A 20566-nucleotide genomic window follows, 5' to 3' on the forward strand; every position below is an offset into this window, starting at 1 on the left:
TCTCAGATAAATCAGGTCAAATGTCATTTTATCATTTTAATTTATTTTTATGCGACAAATAATAAATTCAAAAAGAATGAATTTTTTGTCAATGTATAAAATATCATTTATAAATATTCAAAAAAGATTTCCATCATTTTTTGTTTTTATTTTTTCAATTTCTAATTTTTTAATTTTTAAAAATTATTTTGTTTGAAAGTGATAACTGATTGGAAAAACTTTTAATTAGTTCATTTTTGAAATGTTTCATTTTCGTTTTCGTTTTTTTTTTTTTTTTTTTTGCAATTCTTTAAAAGCATTAATTAATTAATTAAAATTAATTAGCATCAAAATTCTTCGTATTAATTTCATTGTTGAATGTAAATTATCGCTAACAATGATAACTGTTATCAGACTTTTCAAATTTTAATGATATGAAAAAATGAAAAAAAAAGATTGAAAAAAAATTTTGTTCTATTCAAAACAATTAATGAAGAGTTAATAATTTTAATTTAAATTATCAAATTTTTACTAATTAGTAGAGAAATAACAAAGGTATTATTAATTAATAAACACTAAAGTTAGTACTATCCATTTTGCTGGTACAATAAAGTTAAAGTTATTTACATCGCTTTTTTTTTTTTTGCACATTGACAATTTAATGATATTTTTCAGAAAGTTTTTTTTTTTTTTTTTTGAAATTTGCTGCAATATTTTTTTTAATTTTCATTAATTATTAAAATTGCTAATTAGTAAGGAAATAACAAAAGTGTTATTAATTAACAAACAATAAAGTTAGTTCCATTTATCCATTTTGCTGGTACAATAAAGTTAAAGTTATTTGCATCGCTTTTTTTTTTGCACATTGACAATTTAATAAATATTTTTCAAAAAAAAATTTTTTTTTTTATTAAACAAATTAATTTAACAATCATTGATTTTTTTTTTTGATCAAAATATATTTTTTATATGATTTATCAAAAATGAAATTTTAGTATTATATTAAATCTTTGATATTTTTAAATTGAAATTTAAATTAAATAAATTATTATAAGAATTTATTGTAAGAGATAAATTTATTATACTTATTATTTTCATTTGTTTTATTTTATTTTCATCTTTTCAATTTGCAATTCATTTTTTATGCATTCATTAATTTTTCAAATGTTTAAATCAACAAATTCATTCTGCTAAAGAAAGTTTAATAAAATTAAATAAAATATTTTTCTGATTTATTCAATCAAAATTTTACTTTGCACAATAAAAATACATTTTTGTGCTTTATTTTGTTATTTATAATTCAAAATAAATGATAAATTACTTCATTTTTCATTCAAATTGTATTAAATTTTAAAATATTGAAAAAAAAAATTAAATTTTAAAATAAATATAAATTTTTTTTGAATAAATAAATTAATATAAAATTTTAATATGCTAAATCGTTAATAATTAATAAACAAATATTATAAAATATAAATAAATTCATTTAAATTTCTTCCAAAAAAAAAAACAAAAATCGGAATTATTCAATGATTGAAAATTATAAAACGTTTTTCCTGAAGTATTATTTCGGTATTAATTGTTACCTGATTGACTTCTTTTCATTCCTAAATAATTCATTAAAAAAAAATTTTTTTTCTTCATAAATTTGAATAATTCAAAACTTTAACAAATAAATCTAATAGCTTATTTTGTGCTAATTTCAATTTAATTTATTAATTTAATTTAATTGCTAAATGCTAACATTTGTATCAAATATGAATTATTAATTTATTTGAGAAAAACTTTAATATTTTCTTTTGTTTACCTTTTTTTTTTTAATCTCTTTTGTTTATTTTTGATTATTGTCATATTTGTTGCTTTAAAAATTTATTCTAAAATTAAATTAAAAATTTTTTCTTCATAAATTTGAGTAATCCAAAAACTCTAACAGATTTTGTTCTGTTTTATAAATCATACATTTAACAAATAATTTAAAAATTTAAAACAAAAAACTTCAAAGTTAAAAAATGCATTATTTATTGATAGCAGTAAATTAATAATTTAAAAGAGTTAGTGAAAATGATAAAACTTAAAAATTTAAAAATATTAACTATTAAATTAAAATTTTTCATGAAATGAAGAAAAAATTCAAAAATTATAGAATAAAGAATTAAAATCTTTTGCACTTTCATTTTTTTAAAATTTCATATTATCCATTTCGTTAATTAAAATACACAATTTAATTTAATACATTTCAGCAAGTATTTTAATCGTAAACAATAACTTAAATTAATTCCTACCTAATTGAACGGTAGTATATTAGTAGCAGAAAAATATAACTTTAATTATTCAAAAAATACTTATAACTTTAATTAGTCGAAAAAATTTATAACTTTAATTATTCCAAAATGCTTATAACTTTATTTATTCAAACTTACTTATAACTTCAATTGATCAAAAATACTTATAATTTTAATTATTCAAAAATACTTGTAACTTTATTTATTCAATAAAACTTATAATTCTAATTATTCAAAATAATTATAACTTTAATTATTCAAACTTACTTATAACTTCAATTGGTCAAAATACTTGTAACTTTATTTAATCAAAAAATACTTGCAACTTAATGTTTAGATTTTAATTGTTTTCAATGAAAAATTTGCATAATTAGTCCATTTCAACTTTTCGACTGCTTTCTTCTTACTATGAATTTTCTCATTGTTTAAATTAAATTTATCTTAAAAACTATTGCAATTTCAATAAATTGTTGCTGTATAAACTAATAATTATAGCAATAATATTAAATTCAAATTAAAAATTTAAAAAAAAAAAAAAAAAAAATGAAAGTAAAAGAGAAACGAAAAAGTATTTATTAACATTATATTAGTACTTATCAATTTTTATTTTATTTTAATTTAAGAAATTTATGAAATTATTTAATTTCAAAATTTGTTTACTTCATTTCTTCCTTTCATTTTTTTCTTTCTCATTTTTGAACTAACAATAATATTCTTTTGATAAATAAATTTTTATATTTTTTTTTTTTTTTTTGAAAAAAAATTTATTTTTTTTAAATAAATTGAAATATTTCTATAGGTAATACAATTGAGACAATATTAGCGCCATTTATTCATTTCTTTTATGCATGCCGAAAAATTTTTTAATTTAAAAAAAAAGATAATTAAAAAAAAAAAAAAAAAAACTTTAGAAAAATTTTTGACAAACTAGAAGAGAACTGAATAAAAGAAAGAGAGAGAGAGAGAGAGAGAGAGGAGAGAGAGAGAAAAAAAAACGGTATATTAAATAGATGTAGTAGAAACCACTTCAAATTTCTTTTACTAACAAGCATTTATAAATTATCAGCAAGCACTTCGTGTTTTGATTATTATTTTTCATTTCTGATTTGTTTATTTTTCATTTTTCACTTTGTTGACAATGTCATTGTCACATCATTTTAATGATAATTAATTCATTTAACACTATGCATATTTCTCTTAGCTAATTTGATAATTTTTAAATTAAACATTTAAATAATCGTTCTTTTCTTTTTTTTTTTATTATTATTATTTAATTATTCTACAATCATTGCATTATTAAGTGATAATAATTTTATATTTTTTTCTTTTTGCATTGATTTGTTTAATTTATTTATCTCAGATAAATAATTTGTTTAACGAAATGATAATTTTAAAAAAGTATTACTTAATTTTAAAAATTTAAAATTCATATTATTATGATTTTTACACTATTATATTTGTTAATAGTGTATTATTATTATTACTATTATGTTTGTTTATTTATCTCATTGTTTACTAATAAACATTATTATTACTAACACAACTTTATTATCGTTATTATTGCTACTATTATTATTTTTATTCTTCTTCTTCTTATTATTATTATCATTAGTTGCCAGTATCATATGACTATCATATTATTATCATTTAATAGTTTATTATTATTACTATTATCATAATAATAATTATTATTCGAATCTACCATTATTATTCACAATTATTATTATTATTATTATTCGCATTGTTATGATTTTCTCACTATCATATCTGCTAATAGTGTATTATTATTATTATTATGTTTGTTTATTTATTTGATTGTTTACTATTAAACATAATTATTATTACTGTTATTATGTTTATTTATTTATTTATTTTGTTTTACTATTAAACATTATTATTACTAAATGTTTTTTGCATTTCCATAACAAATATTTTCTAAAATCATGAATATCAATGTACTGTTAGCCTTTATTTTTTAATAAATTATTATTGCTATTATTATTATTACTATCATATGATTATCATATTATCATTATTTAACAGAATGTTATTATTATTCATATTTTTATCATATTATCACTATTTAATAGCATGTTATTATCACTATTATTATTCATATTATTATCATATTATCATTATTTAATGGAATGTTATTATCACTACTAATATTCATATTTTTATCACGTTATCACTATTTAATAGAATATTATTATCGCTACTATTATTATTCTTATTATTTATCATATTATCATTATTTAATGGCATGCTATTATCACTACTATTATTATCATATTATCATTATTTAATAGCATGTTATTATCACCACTATTATTATCATATTATCACTATTTAATAGCATGTTATTATCACCACTATTATTATCATATTATCATTATTTAATGGCATGTTATTATCACTACTATTATTATTCATATTATTATCATATTATCATTGTTCAATAGAATTTAGTTATTATTATTATTATCACTCATATTTTTAACATATTATCACTATTTAATAACATAACTATTATTATTGCATTAGCAATATTTTTGCTCTATATTTTAGTTATTAAATCATATTGAAATAAATTTATATTAATTAAAATTGCTAATAAGTTTGTTTATCTTAATAATCTTTTATCATACACTTATAAAAATGAATGTAATCAGCTTTATTATTTTTTTTTTTTCTTTAACATTCAATAACAAAACGAAATTTTTTTTCCCATTTAAAAAAAAAAAAACTTTTTCATCTATACGAAAAATTTAATTTCAAAATGTTTTTTTCTTTTTGCATTTCCATAACAAAAATATTTATCTAAAAAATCATGAATATCAATGTACTGTTAATGTGTTTATTTTTTTCAAAAAAAAAAATTCTTACTGTAATTTTAAAATAGCATTTCATTCTTTAATGTATTCAATTCTTTCTTTTATTTTTTTATTTTAAAAGCTTATTTATTTATTTATTTATTTATTCATTTCCTTAAAATTACAATTGCTAAGAAAGCAAAGAAAAGAAACGAAAAGAGGGGAAGAAGGGGAAGCATAGGAACAGGTTTAATATAAAAGTACAAATCAGCAATAAACTTGAAATTTAATGAAAATATTTAAACGAAGAAAATTTAAGCATTTTCTTTTCAAATGTTCTAAGTGTATATTTTCAAAGCTTTTTTTTTTTTTTTCAATTAAAAGCAAAATTTAAATTTAAAAAATAAAAAACTTAATTACATTTAAAGTTTTCTTTCACACTTATCACTGTAATTCTTATCATTTTAGTATTATTTGATTATTATTTCTAATGATAAGCTAATTGTAGTGCCCTTTTTTTTTTTTTTTTAAATCAACAAAAATGAATATTACTAGTTTTATAAATTATAGCAATTATGAATGAATGAGAATTTCAATGAATTGTTCAATTAGTGAGCAAATTTTTTTTCTTAAACATTTGAGATTTTCTTTATCATATCATTATTATCAATAAATTATCTTATAAAGATGATTAAAATGATTATCAAAATAGTAATAATATCACTAAAAGTAAGTCAGATTATTTGATTTTCAATAATAATAATTGTTTCAATTCTCAATTTAGTAATAAAATAAAATATTTTATTCGACATTTTCTTTATCATATCATTATTATCAATAAATTATCTCTAAAGATAATTAAAATTACTATCAAAATAGTAATAATATCACCAGAAAGTCAGATTATTTGATTATCAATAATGATAACTGATTCAATTCTCAATTTAGTAATAAAACAAAATATTTCATTCGACATTTTCTTTATCATATCATTATTATCAATAAATTATCTCTAAAGATAATTAAAATTACTATCAAAATAGTAATAATATCACCAGAAGTCAGATTATTTGATTATCAATAATGATAACTGATTCAATTCTCAATTTAGTAATAAAACAAAATATTTCATTCGACATTTTCTTTATCATATCATTATTATCAATAAATTATCTCTAAAGATAATCAAAATTACTATCAAAATAGTAATAATATCACCAGAAGTAAGTCAGATTATTTCAATTTCAATAATAATAATTGTTTTCTTTTTTTTCTGTTCTTGATTGATTCAATTTCTAATTTAGTAATAAAAACAAAAATTTTTTATCCTTTAATAATTTTTATTTAAAAACAAAAATATAGCATAAAATTATGAATAAATGATAAAAAATTTGTTTTTTCCTTTTTTTTTTTAAAAAAAAAAATGAATTAAAATGAAAGTTATTGCATTTTCAATATGATTTTAATTTGATTTATTTAATTTGAATTGTTGCAATAACAAATTTTCAATTTCGATAATATTATCAAATCTTGTAAATAAATCATTTCAAAAAAAAAAAAAAAAAAACGCAATTTTATAATTTCAATTGTTAAATTAATGTACCAACAATTTTTAACCACCAAATATGACATTAAATTATCAATAAATTTTTTTTTTTTTTTTTAAATATATAAATTTATCATTCATTGTTCCATTTAAAATTATATCGCAGTTGAAATTTTTGTTAAATTCATTCGAGAAAAAAAAAAAAAGAAAAACAAAAAATGTAAGTCAATTGCGCCCGATTGATTGTAATCGAAACATCGATTCAATTATTTCATTCATTAAAACATAAAAAAATTTATCAAAAAAGAAGAATTATGATAGAAATACTAATTTTAGAATGGCAAAATTGTTTTTGTTTTTTGTTTTTTAATTTTATTTAAATATACAATTTTGATTTGTAAAATTTTAAATGATTAATATGATTTAATAAATTTTTTTTTAAAAAAAAAATTAAAAACGAAACATTTTGTTTTTCTTTTTTTTTTTTTGATAAACATTTATTTGCAATGATAATAAAAAAAAAAAAAAAATGTCATTTACTATTATCACTAATCTCTTATCACTTAAATAAATTATTGTTTATTTATTTATTTATTTATGAATTGTTATCATCTTTAAAATAAATAACATTTCTTATACGAAGAAAAAAGAAAGAATGAAATTAATACAAATAAAAATTAAAAATTATTTTTTCAATTTTAATTTTATACATTATTCATCATATTTCACTCTTCGTTAGTCATTTGTAAATGAATGCTTTTTTTAATTTTAATTTTTTTTTAATTTTATTTTTCATTTTTTTTTTTTTTTTTGAAAAAGGGGGGTGTTAACATTAGGATATTATTTTATAAAAAATTTCAAATAACTGGAATATTAATGACGAATCAATTCAAATTGCTCAATTGCTCATTATTTTGAATTATTTTCATCACTCATACACAAATGTTACAAAATAAATAATTGTTGTTTATTGTTATTGCTATTATTGTTATTGTTTATCTTTGTTTGTTTTTTAAAGACAAAACAAAAAGAGAAAGAAAAAAACAATTTCATTTTTCTTGGATTTATATATCTATGTCACATCATTTTTCATCTCTTTTTCAAACAACAAAAAACTATTAAAACGAATAAAAAAAAAAAAAAAATTTTTTTTTTTCCATTTCATTAATCTTTTATAATTTATTTCTTTTCTTCAAATTTTCATTTCTTTTTTTTCTTTTTTTTTTTTTATTTTTATTAAAATTTAAATTTTTGCATCGATTAAATTCATCAATTTCATAGCTTTTATCATTTAAATAATAATTTATAGTGGAAAATTTTACAACAAATTATTTCTTTTTTTCTCAATTTATTATGAATTTAAAATTTTTGATAAACTTTTAAGTTTTTGATTTTTTAAATTTATTGAATTAAATTTTTCTAAGTAATCATTGCATCCATAACTACTATAAACTTTTCAAAATAACACTTAAAATATTTGAAACAATTATCATTTAATCTTTTCAATTTACATTTTTTTTTTCCTTCCAAAAACTTATTTTTTTGATTTTAGAATTTATTCAATTAAATTTTTGAAAATAATCATTATATCATAACTATTATAAACTTTTCGAAATAATCCTTAAAATAATTATCATTCAATCTTTTCAATTTACATTTTTTTTTTCTCCAAAAATTTCTCACCCATTTTTTTTTTTTAAAAAGACAAAAAAAAAAAAACTTTTAAAATCTTTACTGTATGATACGAAATGATAGTATTTTTATTTCTTTTTAAAATATGTTTATCTTTAAAATTACTAATTTGTTTCTTTCAAATTTACATTTAACAACAATTTAAACAAACAAAAAAAAAAGGCAATAATATTTTTTAATAAATTTAATCAAATATTTTAAAATATTCAATGATAATTTTTTAGATGTATATGAAGTGCTAAAAAAAAAAAAACAAATTAATTATATTTTCTCGATGGTAGTGCCATTTGTATTACTTTTATCAACCACTGAAATGAATGATAGTGCCGTAAAGTTGAAAAAGAAAAGGCTTATCAAGCATGTTGTCACCTTATCAGTTATCACTAGCATACTATTTGCATTAATCATTGTTGCTGGCATTGTATTGATATTCAAATTACCACCAAACAATCAAAAATTTACTCTTAGCACAATTGACTTATCACAAGATCAAGGTTAGTTTTTTGATTAATTTATTCAATTACCTGATTAATTTATAAGATTACCTGTAATTTTTTAGAGCATACTTAATAAAATGTAAATTGAAATAAACATAAAGGAGTGATTGTTTTTTTTTTTTTGTTGTTGTTATAAAATTTAAGGTTAGCTTAATTAAGTTATTCAATTACCTGATTAATTTTGAGAATTACCTGTAATTTCTTTGAATATACTTAATAAATTGTAAATTGAAATTGAAATAAACTTAAAAGAGTAATTGTTTTTTTTTGTTTTAAAATTATAAAATTTAAGGTTAGCTTAATTAATTTATACAATTATCTAATTAATTTATATGGCTACCTGTAATTCCTTAGATTATACTTAATAAATTGTAAATCGAAATAAACTTAAAAGAGTAATTGTTAAAATAATTTCTTTCTTTGTTGTTACAAATTATAAAATTAAGGTTAGCTTTGATTAATTCATATGATTACCTGTAATTTCTTAGATTATACTTAATAAATTGTAAATTTGGAATAAACTTAAAAGAGTAATTGTTAAAATAATTTTTTTATTTTTGTTATTATAAAATTAAGGTTAGCTTTGATTAATTTATACGATTACCTGTAATTTCTCGGGGTATACTTAATAAACTGTAGATTGAAATAAACTTAAAAAGTAATAATTAAAATTATTCTTTTATTTTGTTGTAATAAAATTTATTAATTAGTTTTTTTTTTTTTTTTAAGCAAAATTTATTTACAAAATTTACTAATTAGTAAAGAATTACTTAGAATTCATTAATTAGTGAATGATTTTTTAAAATTTACCAATTATTAAAAAATTTTTTAAATTTTTCACAAAAATTATTGTTTTTTCTCTTTTTTATTTCTCTTATTTATCATTTAAAAGTTTTATCAAATATTTAATAATTTATTAATTAAAAATGCAAATTAGAATTGTTTATTTATTTTTTTTTTCAGAAAATTGGAAACATCAAGTGAATGCTGTTTTTGCAATAAATTTAATTGGACCAAAAGAAATGCGACCTAAACGATCGGTCGAAAATATTAAAGTAATCAAATTTATATTAAAAATATTATTTAAAATAAATTTTAAATTTGTTTAAAAAAAAATAAACTTTAAAATAATTTCTAAAATACAATTGTAATGACATATACTGCATATTGATTTTTTTTTTATAGTATAAAATTTAATCATACATTCATAATTTTAATTATTATCATTGAATGTTTTCTTATCATAATTATTTATCAGATATTCTTAATCATAATTATAAGATTGATTTATAAATAAATTATTTACATTATTTAATTTTAAATTAGTTTCATTTCATATTAGTCATCAAATTAGGTTTATTTATCACTAAAGACTTACTTATCGTAGATTTACATATGAATTTTTTATCACAAAATGAAATTTATCACTAAATTTTCGTTATCATTGCTTTATATACTAATTTATTATAAAAATTGTTAGTGATAAATAAATAACCTAAAAACCTAAAAATAAAAAAAAAAATTAACCTAAAAATTTATCACTTTTTATTTCATTTCCGATTTCTATTTATGGTATAAATTTATCATACATTCATAATTTTAATCATTATCATTGAATGTATTCTTATCATAATTATTTATCAGATATTCTTAATCATAATTATCAATCTCGTAAGACTTACACAAACTAATTATAATTACACAAATAATTACTTAGATAATTTAATTTTAAATTAGTTTAACTTTATATATTAATCATTAAATTAGATTTGTTTATCACTGATGACTTACTTATCATGAATGTATATGCATTAATTTCTTATCACAAAATAAATTTATCACTAAATTTTCGTTATCACTGCTTTGCATAGCAATTTATCAGAAAAATTGCCATTCTAACCTAAAAATTTATCACTTTTTATTTCATTTTCTTGTTGCTTAATTTTTCGATTATTAATTTCATTTTTTTTTTTTTAAAAAAAAAATAAAAAACAACAAATGAAAAAGTTTTGTTGCAGAAATATAATTTATAATAATAAAAAAAAAAAAAATTTCACTCAACATTAACCTTGGAATTAAATTTTTCAAAAATGTTATTTGGTTGAGAAAATTTTTTTTTTTTTTTTGGAATTCTCGGCACTAAAATTAAAAACAAACATATTTTATTGATTATTTATCAAATATATCTAAATGTAAATAACATTTCAAAAATTCCGTTTCATTTCTTGTTTACAAGTTGAAAAAAAAAAATAAATAAACAACAATTATTGTAATTATTAAATTGTCAGTATTGTACCAATAAACCGGAATATAATCCAAAAAAAAATTAAATTTTTTAGCAAAACCACAAAAAAAAAAAAATAAATAAATTATGTCAGTAAAAGAAAAAGAAAAAATTTGTGAGCAAGAAAAAAGAAAAATTTAGAAAATAAATTTATTTCTTATAAAATTTTTGTTAAATTGAGAATATTTGAGACTTTTCAAAAAATTTTTTTTATAAATTATTACTAATTAAATTTACTTTTGTAAAAATTAACAATTTTTTTTTTATTATTTAGTAAAAGTATTTTTTTCTCCGCAGAACTAGTAAATAATAATTTTTTAAATTTTTAAATTAAAATTTTTCAGTTTTTTTTTTAAAAAAAATTTAAATTTTATCATTTGGTATTTCAATTTTTTTTTCCTGTGAACTACAAATAAAAAAAAAAATAATTAAAATTATTTCCTAAAAGATCAAATCAATAATTGAAGATTATTAAGTAAATGAAATTTAGCAATCATTAATGATTGTATTTTTTTAATTATTTTTTTTCTCTCAAAACCTAAAACCTCACTGAATTGAATTTTAATTAACTTCAACACGTGAAATTATTTAATTTTAATACGTGAAATTACTGTAAAATTACTTTCAATACGTAAAATTATCGTATGAGAGTAAGTAAATTAGATTTAGCACTGATTAATGATTGTATTTTTTAATTATTTTTTTTTTTTTTTTCTTTCAAAAACCTAAAATCTCACTGAAATGAAGTTTAATTAACTTCAATACGTGAAATTATTTAATTTTAATACGTGAAATTACTGGAAATTACGTGAAATTATTTAATTTTAGTACGTGAAATTACTTAATACGTGAAATTATTTTAATACGTGAAAACTACGTGAAAATACTGTGAAATTACTTTTATGCGTAAAATTATCGTATGAGAGTAAGTAAATTAGATTTAGCAATGGAATGATTCTATTTTTTTAATTATTTATTTTTTTTCTCTCAAAAACCTAAAATCTCACTGAAATGCAGTTTAATTAGTTTTAAAACGTAAAATTAATTAATTTAACACGTGAAATTATCATATGACAGTTAAATGCTAAGCGTAGGCGCAAATGACGCTTACGTCATTAAAGTAAGCAATTTTTTCATTTTCTATGTAATTTACACCTATAATTCTATATTTAAATTAGGTTAATTATTTTGTTATTAATTACAAATGTATTCTGGTTTATTGTAAATTACATTAATAACTTGAAATAATATACATTAACTGACGTCAAATAATTTGAAGAAAGCGCAAAAAATAATTTGAACGAAGCGCAAATGTCGATCTATTATTAATTCAACAATTATTTAAATAATTATTTATCTTTTTTTTTTTTTTTTTCATTTTCTTCCTGTTATTTTTCTCATTTTCCGCTTCAAAAGATACACATTTTATTTGCTAATTTATAATATTTCTTTTTTTTTTAAAAAAAAAAAATGAAATAAATTTTTTTTTTTGTACGAATTTCATAGCACATAAATTGTTTATAGCATTAGAATTGATAGCAGAATTTATTTAAAAAAAAAAATAAAATAAAATAAAATAAATTTCAATTTTATTTAAATTTCACAGAATATAAAATTGATGGCATAGAAATTGAAGTACAATGTCTCTTTCTTGTTTTTTTTTTTTTTTTTTCGAAAAATAAAATAAAAAAAAAAGTATTTTAAAATATTTTGTTTACATTTTATAGCATAAAATTAACACTTGAATATTTTGAAAGGAAAAATGAATTGTATTTTTTTTTTTTTTTAATTTAAATTTTCAATAGCATACAAATTGAAACTATTAGAAATGCAATATTTTTCTTTTTCCAAGGATTCTGATATTTTTTATTCAAAATTTATTTGTTAAGAACAATTTTAAATCACATAATAAAAGTTTAATTTTATAAAACTAAAATTCAAGTTAATTAAACTTCAAAATAATTTTTTTTTTGAAAAAAAGATATTTCAAACTCAGAAAACAAACAACATTAGTGAAGGAAAAAGAAATATGTCAATTAATTATAGTTATATAAAGCTAAAATTTTATTCTTTTAAAATTTTGTTTAATTTTAAAAAAAAAAAAGAACGAAAAGCATAAGTACCACATTGGAAGTTATTTTTTTTAAAATAAAAAAAAATTTTCAAATTAATTTGTTTACTTACTTAAATGCTAGCTTATACTTTCTTACCTTTAAATTATCATATGTTCTAATAAAAAAAACACAACAATAAATTCAATTTTTGCAAATTTAGAAAGTTAATATTTTTTAAAAAAAAAAAATTTACTATCACTAAATTCAATAATTGAAATTACTCAAATTATTCATTTATCAATTATTCAAGTTCAAAAATTTTTTTCTTGACTCTTTTACTGCTCATAACTGTATCATTCCGAATTAGTAAGAAAACAAAAATTCTATAAATGAAAAAAATAAATCAAAAAAAAAATTTTTAATTTATTTTCTTTCATTAAATGTAAAAAAAAAAAAAAAAAATAAGAAAATATTAGTAAATCAGCCAATAAATGCAATATTTTAAAGAAATATTTCTAATTTTTTTTTTTGAATAAAAAATAGAAATTAATTTGAATTTAAATTTATTAAATGAAAAAAAAAAATTTGGAAAAACTTCTTTCCTATTAAAAAAGAAAGGAAAGCACAAAAAATCAAAAATATTTTCTAATTTTTTTTTTTTTGATTTATTAAGTAAATAACAAGTTTGAATTTTCATTTTATTTTATTTTTTTGATTTATAAAGTAAATAACAAATTTGAATTTGCATTTTAATTTTTTTTTTTTAAATTAATAACTGTAATTTAAATAAAAATACAAAATCTCATAATTTTTTTCTTTAAGTATCTTTCTTTTCAAAATGAAAATGATTGAAAAAGTAATGAAATAATCTATCTTCTTCTTCAAAAAGTAAACATTTAAAATTATCAAAGTAGAAAATTTAATTGAGCCATTAAATTTTACAATTTTTAATTTTAACGAACTTCTTTTTTTCTTTTGGCGCAAATGTTTTTTTCAATTTTTCTTTTTTTTTTACTATTTTAGTTGCATTTTTGTTTTGTTTTTTTTAACCATATTTCTGATAATTGAATGTAATTTCGCTTCAATTCATTTCAAATCAAATTGAATTAATTTTTCTCTTTTTATTTTTGCCAAAAATATTGTTTTTGAAAGTTTTACTTTTATATTTCGATCGTAAACAAAATGATAGATTACAAAATATTATTCGATTGATCAGTTAGATAGATCAGTATCGATTGATTTTTAGATTAATCAATTTGGAATCAATAATTGTTAGAACAATTAATGTCGAGAATCGTTTTTAAATAATTTCTTGCTAGAATATTTATCAATAAATTTAAATAAAATAAATCAATAAAATTTTATTAACAAATGCAATTTTATTTGATATTTTATTTCTAATAAAAATTAGCTGTTAAAATTAGTGTAATAAACTAAAATGATGGTACTTAATAGTATAAATTTTAATAAATTAAATAAAAATTTAATAGATTAAATTTTTAGAAATTAAATTTTAGTTAAAAATGTATTAAAAATTGCTATTATACTGTAAAAATTGATAAGTTAAAATGATAGTACTAAATAATATAAATTTTAATAAATTAAATAAAAATTTAATAGATTAAATTTTTTAGAAATTAAATTTTGGTTAAAAATGTATTAAAAAATTATATTATTTGCTACAAAAACTATAAAATATTACACTGCTAATTATATTCAATATGTAATTTAATTATTATATACTTTTTTTAAAAATAAATTTTTAAAAAGTAAATGAAATAGTGTAATTTTTACAATTCAGAAGTACACGTTACAAGTGATACGTTCACTTCTATTCACGTATTACGGAAGTGACGCGCAATTTGTAATACAAACTTATTCCATTCCTGGACAAACAACATTTAGCGAATTCTGTAATGCACCGTGTACAATGCGATATATCGATCAGATCGATCAGATCAATCAAATTGATCGAGAACAAACTTTCATCGGTGAAAATCCCAATCAAACAGAGTTTGCTTTTATTTTTTTTTTCTTGTTTAAAATTTAATTTTCTATTAGCACTTCAAATTTAATTCATTTTTATTGTCATATAAATTTTATGGATTATTTTAATTTTTTGTAAAAAAAAAAAAATTATTAAATATTATTGTTTAATTATTATTTATTTATCATTTTGCCAAGTTTTCCTTTTTTTTTAGATATTATTTAGCTATTATTTAAATTGATAGATTTTATTTAATTATTATTTTTAAATAAAAAGTGAAAAATTTTTAAATCAGTTTTAACTAGCTTTTTCATAAATCTATTGGTACTAATTTAAATTATTCAGTTTAGCTTTTGTACTATTTTATCACAATTTTATTTTTAAAATTAATTTTATTTTTAATGAAAAAAAATTTTTTTGAACTATTAAATTCAAATAAACGAAAGTTCTTTTCTACACTTTAGATTGAAATATAAAATTTTAGCTAATTGATTTATTGTATTTTTACTAATTAGCTAAAATTAATTGCTTAAAAAAAAAAAAACCATAAAGAGAGAAAAAAAGAAAAAATTAATTGCTTAACAAGGAAAAAATTTTTAAAGCACATCAATTGATATCTTTGATAACAATAGAATTTATCATTTTGCAATCAATCATTTCTCTCTCTCTCTCTCTCTCTCTCTCTCTCTTTCTCTCTGTTATTCCTTCTTCTTTTTCATTTTAATTTTTCAGCAAAATTTTTTTTTTTTTTTTAAAAATATTTGCTCTAATTACCCACATTTTAAAAATGTTCTTTAATCTCTATGCTCCAAAAAAAAAAAAAATTTTTTTTTTTGCACCATTTTATTTAATTATATTAAAATCTAAAATATTTTTTTTTTTTTTGCAAAAAATAATTTTAATAATTATTTATTTTTTATATAAATATACAGGAAATAAGCTATGCTAATTTAATTTCCAGAATACCTGTTTTTTTTTCTTTTAAAATTGCCCAAAATTAATTACTTTTTTTTTTCTGTTAAAATATTTACATAAAAAATTGTTTACATTTCATGCTGAACAATAATTTCCGGTTTCTAAAAAAAAAAAGAAAAAAAATTTAACAATTTATTTTTTTTTTATTTTTCTTGTTTTTTTTTTTTTTTTTTTTGCATAAAATATATGCAATTTTATTTGGAAAAAAAGTTTTAGAATAAAATGAGAGGGAGAGAGAAAGAGAATTTTGTTTTACCTTATAATTACTTTTTAAAATTACCTGTATTTTTTTTTTTTTTTTTTTGTTAAATTAAAATTACAGTGCTGTTTGGCAATATTATCGCTATAGTCTTGGAAGAAAACCAAGTCGTTACATTTTATTTGTTGCTGATCGTACTTCATACAGGTTATAATTACTTTCATATTTTAAATTTTTTAAATTAATAAAATAAAAATTTGAGAAAAAAAAAAAAACAAGTTCATTCTTTAAGATTAGATTAATTCATACTTCAAATGTATCATTGTTATTGTAAAAGATTATTATTATTACTATTATTATTGTAAAAGATTATTATTATTACTATTATTATTGTAAAGGATTATTATTATTACTGTTATTATTGTAAAAGATTATTATTATTACTATGTAAAAGATTATTATTATTACTATATTATTGTAAAAGATTATTATTATTACTATTATTATTGTAAAGATTATTATTATTATTGTAAAAGATTATTATTATTACTATTATTATTGTAAAAGATTATTATTATTACTATTATTATTGTAAAAGATTATTATATACTATTATTATTGTAAAAGATTATTATTACTATTATTATTGCGAAAGATTATTATTATTACTATTATTATTATCATTATTATTATTATAGTTGCTATTACTACTGTTGTTATTACTGTGAAAAGTAACAGACAATATTTCATCAGCAAAATTAATAAAACTTTCAATCAGTCATGATTGAATGGTTTTAATTCATTTTTAGAAATAAAATTAATTTTAATTTCAAATTTAAATTTTGAATTTTGCTAAATTTTACAAATTGTAATAGTTTTTGTATATTAAACAAGGAAATTAGTTTTAGATTATCAAATTTAATTTTAATAAAGTGCATAATCTGCTAAAAATAGCAATTAATTTAAAGAAAAATTAGATATTTAAGACTTAGTTGATTAATTCATATGCATTGTACCAGTGCTGGTGGTCATATATTGTGTGGTCATTTTATAGTTTAAATTATTAAAATACGCTTTTGTAATTAAGTTTTGCGCAAAAAATTCATCAGCAAAATAAATAAAGCTTTCAATTAATCATAGTTTTAATTCAATTTAAGAATTAAAATTAAATTTTATCATAAATTTAAATTTTGAATTTTTTAAAAATTTAAAATTTGTAAAACTTTTTTTGTATGTAAGTAAAAATTTTTAAATTTTTAATTTATTTCCAGTGATGATGCAATATTTGAAAAAGATATGGAAGAAACGAGCAAAATATTAGAACAAACAAAACTAACAAATAAAACAGAAATAATATTTATTAACAATGCTAATACAGTAAATTACTTTATGCATAAAAGTAATATTATTAGCAATGGAAGAAGCGCTACAGAATTAGCAAATTTAATCAACAATAGACTGAGTTAGTTACGGTGATTTCTTTGTTTATATATTTTTTTTTTTTTAAATATAACTTTTATTCATTTATTCATTTAAAATTTTAAAAAAAATTTGAGCAATTAAAAATATTATTAATTTTTAAAGCCTATTCATTTATTTATTATTAATTTATTTATTTAACTATTCATTTATTATTTATTATTAAATTCATTTATTTATTATTTATTATTAATTTTAAAACCTATTCATTTGTTTAAAAATTTATAAAAATTTAAGCAATTGAAAATTGTATAATTTTCTATTATTATTTTCTAAAGTTCATTCGTCTTTTTTTTTTTATTTCAAATTTATGAAATTCAAAAAAATTAAAAGAAGCATAATTTTGTAGTTTTTATTTTTTTTTAAAGCTCATTCATTCATTTCAAATTTATAATTTATAAAGCTGAAGCAATTGAAAGAAGTATAATTTATTATTATTATTTTTTAAAATTTCATTCACTTATTTAAAAGCCTATAAAATTTAAGCAATTAAAAAAAGTATAATTTTCTATTATTATTTTTTTAAAGTTCATTCATTTCAAATTTATAAAATTTAAACAATTTAAAGAAGCATAATTTTGTAATCTTTTTGGAAATAAATTATTAAAATTATACAATAAAAAAATTTTTTCTTTTTTGAAAATTTTATTATTTATTTATACAATTTAAACTTTTTTATTTGTATAATTGAAATTTTATTATTATTTATTTACTAACTAAAAAAACTATTAAATTGTTATCGATATTTGTATTATTATTTTTATCATATAATAAATAAAATTAATTCCATTTCAAACTAAACAATCTTTATTTATAGTTTATATTTCTTTAAATTAGTAAAAAAAAGGAATCTCAGTTTATTTCAAATTTATTTTTGTTTATTTTCTTTTTGTTTTTTTTAAACTTTTTTTTTTAAAATTTCGTTTGTTTACTTAAAATTTACTTCTAAATTTACTTTTGCAGTTTCTTATTATAAAAATGATAATAAGCTGAATGCAAATACAACAATTGCAACGACAATAAGCGATTCATCAGAATTTGTTATACCATTTATTACAGAAACAACAACAACAACTACTATTGTTACTGATGAAAAAGTAATAATTTTTTTTTTTTTTTTTCAAATCTAATTCAAAATTTATGTTAATAATTTTAGAAATTTTAAAATAAAAGAATTTACTTATTTGTTATTTCATTTTGAGTAAAAATTTTATATTTCAAAGTTTAATTTCGTTTTTGTTTATTTTTTTATTAGAATAAAAATGAAATTGATGTTCAAACAATACCTGTGCAAGAATTACCTCAATCAAATGTTGCATTCCATAATACAGGTGAGTACTAATTAATTAATTAATTTAGTTAATTAATTAACGTTTTTTTTTTACTAATGTCATTTATTTATGGCATATTTTTCATTTATTTAATTCAAATATCGGATAATACTTTTAGTTTGATTAGGCGTAAACATGTAATAAATAAATACAATTTTTAATGTTTATTATATCATATCACGTAAGTACACGTAACTTTCTTGCCTACTTTATGCCTGTTAAATTGAATATTTAATAAAATTACTAGAATTACTCATATTTGTTAAAATTTTAGAAATAAAAGAACAAGCAACTACAGTTTCATTCATTTCATCTACAACAAAATTCAGCAAAACGTACGTTATTTGTTTTTTTTTTTAAGAAAAAAAACATTTTAAAGTTATTGTCGATTATTTTCAAAATTATTCAATTAACAATTTGTTAATTTAATTAAACTTTATTAAATTAAACTCCAAAAAAAAAAAAAAAAAAAAAAAGGTGATCATTAAAGATTTTCTAGAACAAAGAATGATCATCAATTCATCAATGATAATTCACGATTATCATCATTTCCTGATATTGATTCAAAAGCGGAAGATGATTTTATTGTTGAAAGGATGAAAATTTTTTCAACTGATACTGATGATAGTACTATATCAAATGAGCAAAAATATATTGCTAATATCGAATCAACAACATTTACTTTACTACCATTTTTATGGACCGGAAATGGTGATGAATTTGAGCAACCGGATGATACGGATATTGATGAAATGATCGAAACAACACAATCAAAATTTACTTCAACAGAAAAAATTACACAATCAATAAGCAGTAATGTTGCTAATGAATTAACACATATTAAAAGTACTGATAGTAGTAGTGATAAGCATTCAGATTATCATTCATTAACTGATAAAATAGATAACAGTAAGGTAAATTTACCTATGATATCTAGTAGCAACAACAAAATGTCATCTAAATTTCAAACAAATGATCGATTTGAACAAACAAAATTAATTGAAAATGATGAATCATCATTTACAACAATAGAAGAAGGAGAAGAAGAAGAAGGAGGAGGAGGAGGAGGAGAGAGATGGAACGATTAATTTTAAATCAATTTCTGATATAAATTCATGGATGGATAATTATCAAAATTTAACGACAACAACAACAACAACAACAACAACAACAAATTTATCAGATGTCACATTGGATGACATTAATACATCATTCACTGATGAAAATGCTAAATTTTTATTGGAAACTATTTTTTCAAAAGTAACACCAATCGATGATAAAATGATAACTGCTACTGGTGCTACTGGTGCTGCTACTGATAAGTTATCAACAAATGAAATGAATGATAAAAATGTTTCAGAATTTGTTGACAAAAATGGTGCGACAAATTTGGAAACTTTAATGCAATCAAAAATTGTACCATCATCAGATATCAATGATTTTGCATA

At 17.7% G+C, this 20566-nt stretch overlaps 1 protein-coding gene across 1 annotated transcript; it reads left to right on the forward strand.

Moving 5' to 3' along the window:
- Positions 1–8625: 8625 nt before the first annotated feature.
- Bm18082 (Uncharacterized protein) lies at positions 8626–20206 on the forward strand (the record flags this gene model as incomplete). Its single annotated transcript, XM_043075960.1, has 9 exons — positions 8626–8806; positions 9773–9864; positions 14949–15160; positions 16432–16515; positions 17580–17770; positions 18751–18884; positions 19043–19118; positions 19393–19453; positions 19618–20206. The coding sequence occupies 9 exons, from the start codon at positions 8626–8628 to the stop codon at positions 20204–20206; spliced, it is 1620 nt and encodes a 539-aa protein (XP_042931894.1).
- Between the last annotated feature and the right edge of the window lie 360 nt (positions 20207–20566).

Source organism: Brugia malayi (assembly GCF_000002995.4).
Source record: "Brugia malayi strain FR3 genome assembly, contig: Bm_v4_ChrX_scaffold_001, whole genome shotgun sequence".
Lineage (NCBI taxonomy): Eukaryota > Metazoa > Nematoda > Chromadorea > Rhabditida > Onchocercidae > Brugia > Brugia malayi.